General features: G+C 38.2%; 1 protein-coding gene and 1 pseudogene across 4 annotated transcripts; one reads left to right on the top strand and one right to left on the bottom strand.

Moving 5' to 3' along the window:
- Positions 1-793: 793 nt before the first annotated feature.
- Positions 794-11,897, top strand: LOC133868020 (uncharacterized). Of its 4 annotated transcripts, none has more exons than XM_062304809.1 (9): positions 794-876; positions 1,071-1,127; positions 1,255-1,369; positions 1,978-3,185; positions 3,820-5,246; positions 5,478-5,608; positions 5,744-6,591; positions 9,859-9,971; positions 10,432-11,528. In XM_062304809.1, exons 2-9 carry the CDS (start codon positions 1,071-1,073, stop codon positions 10,739-10,741), a joined length of 4,209 nt encoding a protein of 1,402 aa, XP_062160793.1. In that variant the 5' UTR covers positions 794-876; the 3' UTR covers positions 10,742-11,528. The 4 variants fall into 4 exon arrangements, with proteins under 4 accessions (XP_062160793.1, XP_062160795.1, XP_062160796.1 ...); XM_062304811.1 differs by lacking the exon at positions 794-876 and adding an exon at positions 11,769-11,897 and having other exon boundaries at positions 914-1,127; positions 10,432-10,772; XM_062304812.1 differs by lacking the exon at positions 794-876 and adding an exon at positions 11,726-11,808 and having other exon boundaries at positions 914-1,127; positions 10,432-10,772.
- Positions 11,898-11,950: 53 nt separating this feature from the next.
- LOC133869075 (berberine bridge enzyme-like 22) lies at positions 11,951-13,561 on the bottom strand (annotated as a pseudogene).
- Between the last annotated feature and the right edge of the window lie 2,060 nt (positions 13,562-15,621).

Genomic DNA, 15,621 nt, shown 5'->3' with positions numbered 1-15,621 from the left:
TCCAACATAAAAAAATAATATTACAAATTCATAACATAAAAAACATAAATTGTCTAAATATTACACATTCATAAGTAGAATATATATAAAAATATAAAAAATATATATTAGACATAAAGGGTATGCGGATGCAATTATTATCCACATATGCATGTGCGATTATATACGGATAACGGATGAGAACAGTTAATATCCACCCGCATATACAGCCGTACTAGTTATATGGGTGGACGTTCTTACGTGAGGCATTACTGTGCCATCTTACTCGTATAAATCCAAGTTGCAACTTCTCTATCTATTTTTATCATCCAAATGATTTTCATACTTTTGCTGGATATATTTCTTTTTAAAGGTATGTTTCAATCTTTTGTGTGGTTCTTTTGCTTGTTGCCTCTATACTACCACAACCAATATGAAGTTGTTTTATATTAATATTGTGAATGAATTATTATTTACAGCCTAAACCATTATATTGTATATTAAAAAATAAAAATGGTATACATTCATTCCATTCTCATCGGTTATACTTCAAACTCACCCACAAATTTAATAGTAAATTTGAAAAATAAACAGAAAAATAAAAAATATTTGGTGAGTTTTCATATGAGCCTAATGCTAAAAATATTTTCTAAATCATTTTGAGGATCCCAAATAAATAGGAAAAAATAGTCAATTTTTCCCAAAATTATTTTTCATCAAAAAAATATTTAATGCCAAACCAAAAAAAAAAAAAAAAAAAACCAAAAAAAGTTAAACATTTACGTGGGAGGTCGGATAGCAATTAGCAATGTAGCATTTTTTAGTCTTAGGGCTTCTCTCTCTCTCTCTCTCTAGTTGGCTACTCGTAAAACCCAGTCCCATGGCAGCAAAAGACCGGTAAATCTCTTCGAGTCAGGGCAAAGATTTAGGGTTTAGGGTTCAGGAGTTTTGTCTGCAATTTTTGTGCCTCTATCTAGCAACTCATCAAAAGAAGTTCCATTTCAGCACTAAATCTCTTATTCACACCCTTTCCTTTTTTTGTTTTATTTTTAATTTCGTTAAATTTGTTTTCCAAACTCGTAAACTTGTAGATGATGGCGGCGGATATGGCAGCACAGCCCGAGGCGGAGAATACCTGCTGCAAGGCGGTACGGTTTTCACTTCTGTGTTTGCGGTTGTGTTTTTGAATTTTGAAGTGGTTCTATTGCTATTGGTGTTTGTTTGGAAACGCTTAATTTCGACCAAAATGAAAAATATTAATGGTGTTGTTTGCAGTGGAAGGAGAAATACTCGAAGCTAGAAAAGAAGCGGTTTGCGTTACGGCAAGCCGTCAACATCCTTACACCACAAATCGATGCGATTCAAGCTGAGAATGCCAATCTCAAGAAAGGTTAGTGGGTTCAATCTTCTTCGTTCATGCTGTGTTTAGGGCTGAGTAAGAGTTGAAAGTGTCTTACACAAAAGTACTCAATTGTAGGTTAGAGAATTGGATTGGACGTGGATGCTTATGTGTGAAGGGTTACACCGGGCACTACTGGGTAGCTTATGATTTAAACGTCATTTTGCTTTACTCATACACTGATACACATTTATATAGGATGTTAAGTTTTTCTATTATCTCACCCATTCATGTAGAAGACAATGGTGTGCCTGAAATTATGTTTAACAGGAGAAATGAAACTAGTGCCCACATTACTAGGCATGTAATTCTTGATCTTATGTCCTATGAAAATGGGTATAAGTGAATGCAGGGAGTGAAGTTTTACTAAAAGTACCCATGAAATGCTCTAGCTAGTCTTTATGCCAATATATAGTGTTTTTCATGGCTGTGCTTGCGCGTGTGTTATAGAATTTATTTCAATCAGTATTTCACTTTTTGCTCCCCACCTTTTGTAACTTCAACTTTGTACTTTTTCAGCACAGGTAGGTGTGTGTGTGTGTGTGTGTACATTGCACTTTCCTCCCCCATTTTGTAACTATGACTTTGTAACTTTGCAGAATATGAGGAGGTGCAGGCACAAGCGGACAATGAGAAAGAAGGGAGACTGAAAGAATCTATAGCTAGAGTATCTTTGGAAAACGAAATCTCCGCCATGAAGTCTGAGATCGCTTCGTTACAGAAGAAAGCAAGCACAAGTTCTCTAGATAGAGATCAGGAGGTGAGGCTTCTTCAAGATCGTGTTTCTGAGAGGGAAAAGGAAATCAGTCGACTTAGGGAACTTCTTGAGAAGAAGATAAAAAGGGAAGATACCAAAGGGGAGGCTGAGAAGTATAGGCTTCAGCTGGAGGTATTGAAGAAAGAAGCTGATGAAGCAAAATCAAAGCTGGCTGCTCAGACATTAAATTTAGAACAAGCAAACAAAAAAATTGAAGCAGAAAAAAGGAAGGCTATCAAAGTGAGAAAGCATGCAGATTCGGAGATGGCTGAAGCAGAGCAGCAGAGGAAGCTTGCAGAAGCTAATGGAAAGAAGGTTGTTGAAGAAAAGTGTCGTGCTGAGAACTTGTCTCAACAGTTGGAAGAGAATAAACAAAGGTTAGAGGATTTACAGAAGGAGATACATAAATTTGGGTCCTCCAGAAATTTGGGTCCTCCTGTTGGCCAAGCTGATAATAAGTTGAGTCCTGAATCTACGAAAACGGAAAATAGGCTTCAATTGGAGGTATTAAACAGAGAAGTGGATGAACCAAAATTCGCCTTGGATCTCTTGAAAGAGTTAAAAAAAAAGTTTGAGGTTGAAAAACAGAAGGCAATTAGGGAGAAAAAACGTGCAGATTCAGAGATGGTGAAAGCAGAAGAGCAGAAAAAGCTTACTGAAGTGAATTGGAAGAAGGCCATGCAAGAAAAATTTTGTGCTGATCAGTTGTCTCAGCAGTTACAAGAAGCTAGAAGAACGATTGAGGAATTGCAGAAGAAGATGCATGAACTTCTGTCCTCTAGAAAGTTGGTTGAGGGATCTGCTGTATCACCTATCAAAGCCATCACTTCTGAAAATGCAAACCTGAAATTTTTGAAGAAACAACTGAAGCTTGAGAAAATGCAAGTAAAGCAAGCCAAACAAGTGGCTAAGTTGGAAAAAAGTCGTAATCATATCCTACAACAAGAACTTGGTTGTTTGAAGCTGGAGTTTGATCAGTTTGCAAAGCGCCTGGATTTACTGTATAAGTCATTCTCACCCAGTTCTGAAGGTATAGATGACCTTGGAAAGGTTGGTTTCCTCTGCCTTTGAATACAACTCATTTTGTTTTTTTTTTTTTAATCTCAATTATGAGGTAATGTTGCTTGTCATGGAACTTGTTGAAGCATAGAATACAGGTTTTGGCGTCTCTTACTTTCCTCTGCTAGTGGTTGATTTTTCCTCATGCAGGGTTGATGACAGTTGAACCCAAGTATTCATTGATGGCTTTTTAGTGTAATAACCTGGTGGGTAGAGCATAGGTTTGCTTATAAAACTACTTTTGATCCATTGATGGTTTTAGAATTGTTGACAGATTAAACTTACCCTAAAGGTCCTTTGGAACAGTTGAATCAGTTTGTTCAAGTAGCATGCTTCCCACCTTTTCTTCTTAACAAGAAGAATATAGAAAGAAATAACCTTTCTCTCTTGTCTTATTGGTTATATTGCCTGTTTAATTCGCATGTATTTTGCTAAAGTAATAATGTTATATCACATTTATTCTGCTAAACAAGTTAATAGTTTGAATTGTGTAAATAGTTGCTTTTCAACTCGCAATTATTTAACTGCATGAGCTGTTTGCTGCATAGTTATGTCACTTATATCCATTATTTTTTATTTGCTTGAAAACATAGTTTTATTTCTCATGGTTTAATGCCCTTTGCAGACTGGGCAGATTGCATGTATGCAAAGGTTGAACATGAAGAAGCACTGCAGTTTGGAACCATCTTGGGCACACCTTCAAAGTGAAAATGAACTTGTGAGGCCTAGCTGCATAACTATGGATGCCTCTGGTCCTTTCAGGCAAAGTCTACAACATTCTGCACCATTGCTACTTGTACCTGGAGGGAATTTTGCTGAATCCATTTCAGGTATTAATTCTAAATTGGAGTGTCCACTTGGATGCTCTAACTGGAAAATGATACAGACTTCTGCAATAAATTCTAGTACGGCATCTTTTTCTGATGGACAGTTGATGGGCTCACAGGAAAGGGGTGCTTTTTCTGTTACCACATCTGCGAAATTGGCCAAAGAAAACTTGAATGCACAACCAACAATATCCAACTTGTCCGGTGAAGTCACTAAATTGAGGTGCAGTGAAAAATCTGCTGAGGTGGCTGAAAATAATGTCAAAATTCCTGAGCACGATGATATTGGAAAAGGTTGTGAGCATATTAGGAAGAGAAAGCGGGTACTTGATTCTGTTGAATCTATTGAATATTTGTATTCCAAGGGTTGGAAGTTGCATATGCAGATAGAAGAGAAGCTATCATCTTTGCATAGTATGTTAGGCAGACAACTAGACAACCCCTTGGAAGAAAGAAGATGTCTGGCTTCTAATCTGCAATGCATTCCACATGCTAAGCTTGACGGGTTGCACAAGAACAGGAAGGTTCCTAATGAAGAGGTCATTGCAAAGCATTTTTGTGACGTTGATGAGCAAAAGAACACTGAAAAATTTGAAACTGAAGAAAATGAGGATGCAAGTAATCTTGAAACTATGGGAAGTTTTGAGGATGTGGCTGATGGTGACTATATGAAGCTGCTGGACTTGGATAATGCTGCTGATGAGGAAAGGTATAGGATGGCAGTGAAAATGCCCCTCTCACCAACTCTTACTAATATTAGCTTTCACGGCGATGAAATCGTTGATGTGAATAATTCTGAAGCCTTACTAGAGAAATGGGCCAATGAAGGATTGTCAACTGATAAAGAAAGCCTGTTGCCTGCGCAAAGTGCTGGTGTCATTGATTTTGAGATTAATTCCAATGGGAATGGTTGCAGTACTACAGAGGCAGGAAAAACAAGTTCTCACCAGATCTGGGACTCTTGTCTGGTGGTGGGCAAATCAAATTCACCTATATTGAGAGATGAGGAAGTTAAGTTTCCATTGGAAAGTGAACTTCGATCCACACATGACATTATTCCTAAATATTGTGTTGTGTTTCCTAATATGAGGGATTGTAGCATCATTTCTAGAATATTTGGTGCTGCGAAAACTTGTATGGCTCGGTGCTGTTTGCTTTCTCAAACAGAGTGGGTGGTGCCAAAGATTCTGCTTGCTCTTAAGATGGAACAAAATCTTTTACTCATGTAAGTGATGCTATCCAAGCTGACCAGGTGTTCTTGCTTTTGAGACTGGCATGAGAATTCTTTAATTGCTAGTTATACTCTGTTTTTCTTTTATTTTTGCCAAATAAATAAATATATAGAGGTGACCAAAAAAAAAAAAAAAAAACATATATGGAGGCTTTGTGGTCTGTAAGTTGATGAGTTTTACCATGTTGAAGCTAATTTAATTTTCATGTCATTGACTTATTTTAGGGAAAAGGTCTGTGTTTTCTTTACATTGTTGCTGCTCAATCTGTCTCTGGCTGCTCCTATGAAGTTCAGGAAATATTTGGATAGGGATTCCATACCCTGCTTGGATTCTTTCTCTCGGCATTTAGGTGCAGGTCTGTTTATTTGTTGCATGTTTATTCATAATAGTATATTATTATCTTTTTGTAGTTCATACTATTTTTTGATTTTGTTGTTCTAGAATTCTGTTAATTGAACTGTTTATTTTATTTTATTTTTCTTTTTGGTAGTGATGTCTGAGGTGGAGACAAGAAGCGTGTTTGAAGATTTCGGTTTTTTGGATGCGCTACTTAGTCTGATTGAGGAATTCCTTATAGATGGAAGAGTTATGGTTTATAATAGTACATCTTCTGAGACATTCATCACGTGTGATTCAAGAATTGACTTCGTCTTGGATGGTGTAAATATTATGTTGTTGTATGAAGTTGCTTCTGCTAATCAGTTGGTGGCTGGGAGCATTATATTAGCATCAATATGTGCAGCAGTTGACCAAATTGGTATTATTTGTGAGGCATCCTATAACATCTTTCGGAGACATTCCACTGATTCTTCATTGGTGCTAACTATCATTCATGTTTTTGCTTATATGGGTGGTCAGAAGTTTTTCAGTCTCAGCAATTATGGTTTGATGATGACTGTCTTGAAATCATTAGTATTATTACTTGAGGGCATAAACTTATCAGGTAATGCTGCTTCTTGTCCTTCATTTCTAAGGGAGGATCAAATTCAGTTCCATCCATGCGCCAAATGCCCATTTTCAGAGGGTGCTGTTTCTGTAGATACTGCAGCATCATTGCTTATAGAATATCTCCAGAATTACGCTGCATTGGGAACCACAAATATTGATGTGATTAAATCATTTAATTCATTGAATTCCAGAGTTCTGTGTGACAACTTTAAATCTGAAGAAGGTTTGAGCCATGAAGGGGTCCATTATGTCGCTGATATGAATTGTGATGCCTCCTGTTGTTTGGACAAGTATGATATGCCCACTACTCAATCAGACTCTCTGGTTGATATGACTCTCTGCCGCCTTAGTGATGTTTTGTCATTGGTGGAGCTGCTTGCCTGCTGCATGGTATGGGATTCACTTTCTTGAGATCATTGTTTCATTTTCTTGCCAGCTCTTAGTTTTGTGTTCTTTTATTTTGGGGATTGACCATTTAGAGCTTCCAACCCTGAAATGTGGGTCAACTTGGCAGCCTTTCTGTAGAGGCTGTTATGTTTGTTTATATTTCGAGAGTTTCAAATGTATTTAGAGCATGTTTGGGATTGCGTTGGGAAACGGAGCGTTTAAAATCAAAAAGATATTTTTAGAAAAAGCTTCATTTTTAAGCTTTTCCCATAATTGTGTTTTGACAATTTTTAGAGTAAAAAAGTCAGAAGTATTTTTGGAGTTTTTTTACCAAACGTGCCAGCTTTTTGTTTGGCACAACTTTTGAGGTACTATAAGTACTTTTTAAGCTTCCTTACGCAATTTCAAACAGGCTCTTAGATATTTGGTATTAGATTTTATAATTCTTGAAAAGATATTTTTGTTGTTTAAGAAAATAATTTCATGATAAAACTTTGTACGGGTTACATGCCCGCATCACATTGTAATTTATTTGCTGTAGTCTATTCAAGTTCAGAAACTCGGTCTTACCGGCATGAATTTAAAATAGACTAGTATTCTTTTACGGCATAAAGTTTAAAGGAATTTCATGAACCTGGAGGAAAATTGTTAGTAATGGGATAATGTGTATGTAATCTGTCATGATGCAGAATAAGCTAGTATTATTTTTTGAAAAGCAATAAGGTGTTAACAATAACTTATTGAAAAATGTTAATAATGCAACAACTATAAGTCTTTCATTTTTTTTTTTCACATCCTTTTTGTTCTTATAATTACATAAGACTTTTTTATTTTTTTGATTAGTAATAAAAAATATTAAAAAAAAGCGTAAGGCGCCCCTAACTATACAGGTAGTGTACACAGGAACAACCAAACCAGCCCAAAAAAAAGAAACCCAACAAGCCCGCTAGACCCTAAAACCCAAGACCATTACGAGGCACTCAATACTAAATCATGTGAGCCTTCCCTTTCCAACGCCAAGAGGGTGCGCTTGCATCGTCGTAGTTAATGGAGCTTTTCAAGTTCAACAACTCTCTCATAACTTTGGTCTTTTCGATGAAACTCCTCTTCAATGGCATTCAGGATTGCCACGGACGGATCCTCGCCCTCATCACCATCCATCGCCCAATCCAAGTGCATGTTGGGATGTTAAACACCCAAGAGGTAAGGGGATTCTCCATCCTCCCCATTCCAAATCTTGTTGCCCTGATCCCACACTACGATCTCCCCATCTGGGTCAAAGCCCACCAGCCACTTCTGAGACTGGATCAAACCATTAATCCTGCAACCCTCACCCTTTTCAACGTTGGGAGTGCCGCAACCACCCAAAAGGGAAGGAGTCCCTTCCACCCCAACTTCCTTAGCAACAAGAGTCGATGACGATGCGACCAACACTTAGAGAAGGGGTTGCACTGACCGATTGAGAAACCCCCTCCGAAGAAAACCCCTCATAGGAGAAGATTGCTTAACAACAACCTTCATGGAAACTGCCACTCCAACAGAATCCAGTAGTGGCTGCGCCGCATCCACTGAAATTTCCTCGACAAGAAGGGGATCCTCTACCTTCGAGTGCTGCAAAGACTTGGTCTCACTAACAATATCTATCATCATCGCCCGCCACAGACTCTGCAAATAAGCTCTCATCCAAATGCATTGCTCTGCCTTCTCTAGCTCTCCTATAGTAACTTTGAAACGACTTAGAAACCGATGACGCTGTAGTAGAGAGACGCAACCTTTCTCCCAACGTAGCCGCCCCAGAGAATGAGTCACCGGAAGAAAATGATTCCTACCTGGTGGAGGTGGATTGAATTCGATGCTCAACAGACCCAACGCCAAAACCTACTAGTGCCGGAGAAGATGCCTCAGACTTGAGGGGGACGTCTAGAGACGCTGAAGACAACATCTTTGTTGTTGGAGCAAAGAGCATAGCGGCAAAAAACAATGGATCAGAAGAGGATGTCGGCAAGGGAGGAAAGACAAACCTTGGAGCAACAAGGTTTTCGATCATGTGAGACTTCACGTGATCTACTGTGACCAAGACGGAATCTACTGTGACCGCCAGAGCTGAAACACACCCATCGGCGAAAGCATACCTCACTTGAGAAGACCCACTTTGTTGGACTTTGAAATCCCCAGTAGCAAATGAAGACAGTGCATCAACCGTCGAAGGTGAAGTAACAAGCCTCGCCTGTAGACCTTCAGCATCTTCAGGCGAAGATGCGGACCCAGGATCCGAAGAGAACCTAGGACCCGCTCCGGGTCCCGAACCCAATCCAGCATCCCGCAACACCCTCAACAAATCCATAACCCATCTTCTCATAAACCAGTTTGGGCTAGATGTGAACCGGCCCAGACGAACACCATTAAAACCCACTGTGGGTAATTGGTCCAGCCCAAAACCAAGCACTCGACCCACTTCTGCCTTAATCCGATCGCACATCTTTCTCCACGCAAACCCTAGAATCTTCTTCTGCGAGTGATTGATGAAAGTACCCTTCATCATCTTCGCCTTCTTCATTGACCTAGAGCTTACCTCTGAACCAGCCTCCACCCTCTTCAGATTCTTCTCCATCTCATAACACTCCACCGCCAATCTCAGATTCTCACCTCCGTTCACCCACTCAAAACAAACCGCCACCGGAAACATATTATTCTAATAATTACGGAAACTGACAGGGTTACTTGATGCTGATCATTATCATTCTAATTAGCTAATTAGTTTGACCTTACAAATCAACAAAATAGTTAAAAGAGTCCATTTTCTTTAACTTTGATGAGTCATAAATTTACAGTTCAATCTTCTCTTCACTTATTTTCCTGTTTACTTTTTAGAGTTATGTTCAAAGCTTATAAGTTAACATTGAGAAGATTTATTTTTAATCGAATAAAAAGGTAGAAGACTGATGTGGTTTATGTCTTAAAAGTCAAATGCTTGAGAGACTGTTATGAGGTGATGTGATTTTCTTTTTGCTTGAGCAGAGCTGTTCTTTTGACTGCAATCTTGAATGATGCATATATCTGCTATATATCTTTTTTTTTTTTTTTTTTCTTAAGACTAATTTCAAGATTTTACTGTGTTTTTTTATTCGTAAAAAAAAGAAGTGATTTTACAGGGCTTTGTGTGGGGATTTTGGAAACTTGTTTTGGTCTTGTAATGCCTTTCCTTTTGTTGGAGAATTTTCGCTGGTTACACAAACCTGTTGATCTGCCTGTTTTGCTCTATTGTTACAGAGATGGGACTGGACAAGCATCAAAATGGTACCTCAGCTGTTGAAAATTTTGGAGTCATGTGTGTTGGAGAACTTCGCTGCTGCTATTATTGTCCTCCTTGGTCAACTTGGGAGGTAGGTTTATGTTTAATTCGCTTTATGTTGTGTAACATTTGATGCTTGTGATTTTTAGATATTAACCCACTGTTGCTACATGTCAACCTTCGAACTTTGTGTTACATTTTTTGTTTGTTTCTTGCAAGTATTGTCAAATTAGGATTTGAGTATATACATTGATGATAACAGATTATGGACATGTTTTATGTCGCAGCAAGAAACATCAGCTTTGTGTTTTTTTTTTTTTTTTTTTGAATGTGCTATGACAGCATTGGTGGGACCAAACTTTCTTAAAATGGATATTCTTTCAGTGTCCTTGTACTGTTTGTCATGATTCTATGTATCAGTGTGTACAGTACACGCATAAAAATCTTCGTCTACCAACCGGGACATTTGACTTCATATTGGGCCGTTTCACACTCAATTTTGTTGATGTATTTGCTTTGATCTAATAATTTCATTCTGTTCTAATTTTCAGGCTTGGAGTTGATGCTGGTGGATATGAAGATAAAGGAGTTGAAAACTTGAGGTGTAAAATGTCTGTTTTTCTTAGTCGGGATGCTACCAGAAAAGCAGGTCTTCCCATTCAAATTGCCACTGTTACTGCGTTGCTTGGGCTTCTTCCTCCTGATTTTGAAACACTCGTTCAGAGAAATGTGAAGATTCAGGCAACTGCAAGTCAGTCTGTTCTTGCTGATTCTGTGAGGAAGTGGTTTTCTTTGCTGAGCAAGGAGCAACAGGACTTGTCACTAAAGCTTATACAAACACCTGGTGCGAAAAAGACATAGGAACTGAGATACTCCAGTGCTGCACAACTTGGTATTTCACTAGTGCTATGATATTCTGACCTGTGTTTGAAGTGGGAAGTTTTTTTATGCCAGTTTATTCTATTAGGGCTGAAGTAAAAATTTTTGATGGATTTCGTGATTGAGAACTAGGATTTCTCGGGAGGATGATGAAGATTTTGGGACAGCTTATGCGAAGGCAATTTTTTTTTGTTGACTTGTTTGCTCATTCGCCAAAGAATTTTTTTTGATCTTTTAACCACCATCTGCGGTTGCATCATGTCTCAGCTCACCTGTTTCCCAAACGTGTAAATAATTTGTGAATCGTTGTTTGGAATATCAGTGAAACGGTTTGATGTTACATGGTTGCTTAGATTAAATATCGCCATGCCAGATTTTTGGCATTTGAGGGTTTTAGTCATCTTTTTTTATTGCAAGCTTTCTTTGTTCAACGTGGTGGCGATCTTGTTGATTTAAGGCTTTCTGGGTGCTTCGAGTTGGAGTGCATAATGAGGTTTCAATGAAGATACTTTTTCTGGGCAATTTTGTGATTCACTGTGTAACTTTTCCAGTTTTCCCTTTTTGGTGTTTATGGAGGAGAAGGAATGATAGAAACTTTGAGGACAAGGAGAGGATGCCGGGAAAAATTATATCTATGTTTTTCGAAACATTTTATTTATGGACGGCGGCATATGTGTCTTCTCTGTTGATTAATTATAGTGACTTTTTTTGTTCGTTTTGCTCTATCTACTTAAGTGGATTCTTCTGTATATTTCCAGTGTATTTAGGACTTGGGACCTTCTTACGCATTCAAGATTAGATTATTGCTTATAAAAGAAAATTAAAATCTTTTCCGGGGTTTTCTGGTGTGTTTTGGGCATGAAGGATTTCATTACTGACTTGCGTTATTGTTGCTTTTTCTCATTTCCTTTCTATTTATTTTGTTTCTTGTTCGAGTCAATGTTTATAATATGTTTTTTTGTACAGGTTTCTCTTCATGTTGTACATTAATTTTGGGCTCTCAATGCAGGCTTTATTGCTCTATTTGTTTTTCCTCATTTGTGGACTTGGAGGATTTCAACACAAGATACTGTCTTTCTAAACTTATTGCCTAAATACTTTTAACTTTTTGTAAACTTTCCGTTATCCCAAACTAACAGGAAGTAGGATTCATGCAGTACAAAAGGAATTTGAGAAATAAAATTACAAAACTCAGTTAGGACTCAATAATCTTCTGCCTAGGCCTGCATAAAGGGGAATACTCTGTTCATTTCTGAAGAAATTGTCTGGATCAGCCTTGCTCTTCACCTCCGCCAATCTCTTGAAGTTACCCTTGAAGTAGTTCAAACCCCAAACTCTTGCTTCTGAGTAGCTTGTGTTACCCTGCTCGTTGGTACCTAAATCAAGATCCCTATAGTTGAGATAGGCAGCCCTAGGATACTTGGAAACATAAGGCCTCATGTACTTGTAAAGCAATCTTAACCAGTTTACATGCTTGTAGGACGCCATAATCCCATTGGTTTCCCACTTCACTAAGTACTGTATGTTGCACAAATTACCTTTTCTATGGGGAAAAGGTATTTCAGATTCTGATATCTCACTCATCCGTCAGCCAAAAGGATCCATGATCATGAACACTAGTTCTTCTTCCAGAAACCTTTCCCATATGCCTTCCAGCCCAGCTTCTGGTATGGGTTTTCTCACAAAGTCAGATTTTGCCTTGAAGAAGCTCTTGTTGAGGGTGGTCCTGTCCAGCAACACCTCTATGGGGTCCTCCTTTTGGTATCCGGCAAAATAGAGAACAGATTGTATCCAACTCATTTCAATGCAGTCTCGGGATTGCAGTCCCAACTCTGGGAAGCTTTCATTCATCAATGGGGTTAGTCTGTCAACTCCTCCAAGAAAGAGTGAATTGAAGGAAGCTTGGACTGTCTTTTGATTCCCTTTACCCACGTCTTGAATGATGATTCTGATGAAGAGATCTTCTTGAAGCTTATCTGCAATGTATTGCCACCTGCTGACAAGCTTGGTGGCATCTTGCTCGAGTGTTCTAGAAATAGTGAAACATGTCACCACTGGCCGAACTCGAACCAGCTTTATTTTCCAAGATAGTATGATTCCAAAGCTTGCTCCACCACCCCCTCTAATAGCCCAAAACAAATCCTCTCCCATTGCTTCTCTGTCAAGAATTTGTCCATCAACACCAATCAGGTAAGCATCCATGACATGATCCGCTGCAAGGCCATACTTCCTTAACAAGGTACCAAACCCGCCGCGGCTGAAGTGCCCACCTACCCCTACGCTGGGGCATATCCCTGCTGGGAATCCGTGGATCCTACTCTTCTTGGCAATATTGTAGTAAAGCTCACCAAGTGTTGAACCAGACTGAGCCCAGGCTGTTTCATCTTCAAGATTGATCTCGACCGACCGGAGATTGATGAGGTCAACAATTGTAAACGGGGTTCTGCAGCGGTAGGAAAGGCCTTCATAGACATGGCCTCCACTTCTGACTCTGATTTGTAAGCCATGCTTTTTGCTACAGAGAATGGCTGCTTGGATTTCACACCCATGGAATGGTGTAACGATGAGAAGAGGTTTTGGGGCTGTGGAATTCACCCATCTTGGGTTTTGTTGAGAAGATTGCAAGAGGTGTGAATATGAAGAGGAGTTTGAGGTGTGGAATATGATTTCAACAGATTTGGTGTAGGGACAATATTGGGTTGATATGCATTGCATTAAGGTTTCATGGTTTGGAGTCCTGGAAGATGCGCATGAAACTGAAAGCAAAAGAAGAGAAGCTGCTAGTGTAAGGTAACTGATCATCTCCCTGTTCTGTCTGTGTGGGAATAGCCTTATATATATATATATCTATTCTTCGAGAATTGCTTTGTATATGTGCATATATAATAACAAGGCAGTAAAGAATCAGTAAAATAGATGGGACAAAACTAATCTGCATAACAAGAAGGGATTAAAAGGAGCACTTCGAAAAATAAATCAAGTTATGAGAACCTCCCAGATTCACCATCTAATTGGGGTCCATCTGATAAAAAAAAAGAGATAAATTTAATCATTTAACTAATCTCATGATAAGAACAAGGGAGATTTGGAATACTTGCACAAAAGATCTCAAGAGATCGATCGGCTTGTTGCCACTTCAAATCTGCATACAAATTAACAAAGCAAGCTGATAATTCCCATGAAGATGATCAAATTAAGCCCTTTTGTCCTTTATGCCGCAGTCGGCAGTCGGCATTGTTTTTTCTTATCTTCTTTTACATCATTACGTGCATCCTATATATATATATATATATATATATATATAGATACATACATTTATCGAGGGAGAGAGACATCCTTAATGATGTTATGAAAATAATAGAAAGCATGAAATCTTAAAATGCAATATAAAATTGCTTTTCTTATAAAATTAATTGTCCCTACTGTAATTGGTATGCAAAGAGTGACAACGAATATTTTTTCGGGATATATACAATAAATGGAGTCCAGAAAATGCCTATGATAATTTGGCTGTATTTCGCACAAACGAGCTTATTAATACCTTCTATTTAAAACATTCCCAAACCCGAAAATAAATCTCTATACATACCAATTTTGGAAATGGTTTAAAAATTGATACTTCTTCAAAAAAACGTTTGAAATATTTGTATAAGTGAGTGTTAAAGTATTGATTAAATGATTAAATTTATTATTTTCTGTTAATTTAATCTTTTGAAATAAATTATAATTCAACATAATAGTAATAAAGCGACGATCATGAATTTGAATCTTATATCTCTGTCAAATCACCCAAAAAAAAAAAAAAAAAAAATTGGTAATGCAGATTTCATGTAAACAACCTATTTATTTGTGTGGTCTCAAAGCAGAAAAAGAAAATTATAATGAAGAAGAGTTAACGTACGGGTGGCGCTTGTTGCATGGGCGAATTGTGTCACTATCATGCAATAATCCACTTGTCACCTTACAAAGTTGTTATATCTTTGTCTCTCTCTCTCTCTCTTCTCCCCGAGCTTTCCAAGCCTATCTCACTTGTTGTCTTTTTCTCTGTTTGTTCTTAATTTTACCTCAGGATCCTCTGTGGCACCACTTAGCCGGACACTATATATATACCTGTAATTTTGGTCTCATAATAAGTGTACGTAGTGTGAAAATACGGACCAGTTTCTCAAAGATTACATAAAGGAATAGTTGAGATATATATAGATATATAATTCAAACGCTACATTATCTTCTAAAAGAAATACAAGGAAATAATTGTCCGAAATCCCCATGAGAGGCGCAAGTGTCAAAAGCATACAATGTATTTATTTTAGCTAGCTAAGTGGACAGAGTAGTACAAGATGGGTCGGGCGATCGAACTGGTTGAGGCAAATTAGGTCAAGTTGTATAATGCTATAATTCAAAATTAATGTCTTAACGTTGAAGTGAACTTAGATTTTAGCAGCCTATGTGTAGTTCTACTTGAGTTTTGACATAAGTATTGTTAGAACAGTTTTCAGTACGGTGCCAATGACATTTTTTTGATGTTCTTCACGTTCCCACGATCGTTGCAAAACAACTAAAATCAGAGAGAACTCACCGAGGTGCCGGCAGGGTCTCACTCTGATACCTAAGTAAGTCTTTGAGAAAAAAGTAATCACAAAGCACAATAATCTAGTCTAAGTTCCATACTTGGTATAAGGCATATTTATAGCTTTACCTCGTGCAGTTAGACTCGAATTAGGGTTTTTCTTCCAGCTTGACCTAGGAGTGGGATGCAAGGAATCCAACTTGGGCTGGAAATCATATGGTAGGCCTACTCGGGGGTCTAGTAGTCTTGGTCTGGGACTCACACTTCTTCATGGGCTGGTTTTGTCCTTGAG

Source organism: Alnus glutinosa, chromosome 5 (assembly GCF_958979055.1).
Source record: "Alnus glutinosa chromosome 5, dhAlnGlut1.1, whole genome shotgun sequence".
Classification (NCBI taxonomy): domain Eukaryota; kingdom Viridiplantae; phylum Streptophyta; class Magnoliopsida; order Fagales; family Betulaceae; genus Alnus; species Alnus glutinosa.
This window is presented reverse-complemented; position numbering and strand designations above follow the sequence as displayed.

Bases quoted from the DNA above. Each gene is read 5' to 3' on its own strand.
- LOC133868020 (XM_062304811.1), top strand. From the start codon at position 1,071: ATGATGGCGGCGGATATGGCAGCACAGCCCGAGGCGGAGAATACCTGC. The intron at 3,186-3,819 runs GTTGGTTTCCTC...TGCCCTTTGCAG, and splicing joins GTATAGATGACCTTGGAAAG to ACTGGGCAGATTGCATGTAT. The intron at 9,972-10,431 runs GTAGGTTTATGT...TCTAATTTTCAG, and splicing joins CTCCTTGGTCAACTTGGGAG to GCTTGGAGTTGATGCTGGTG.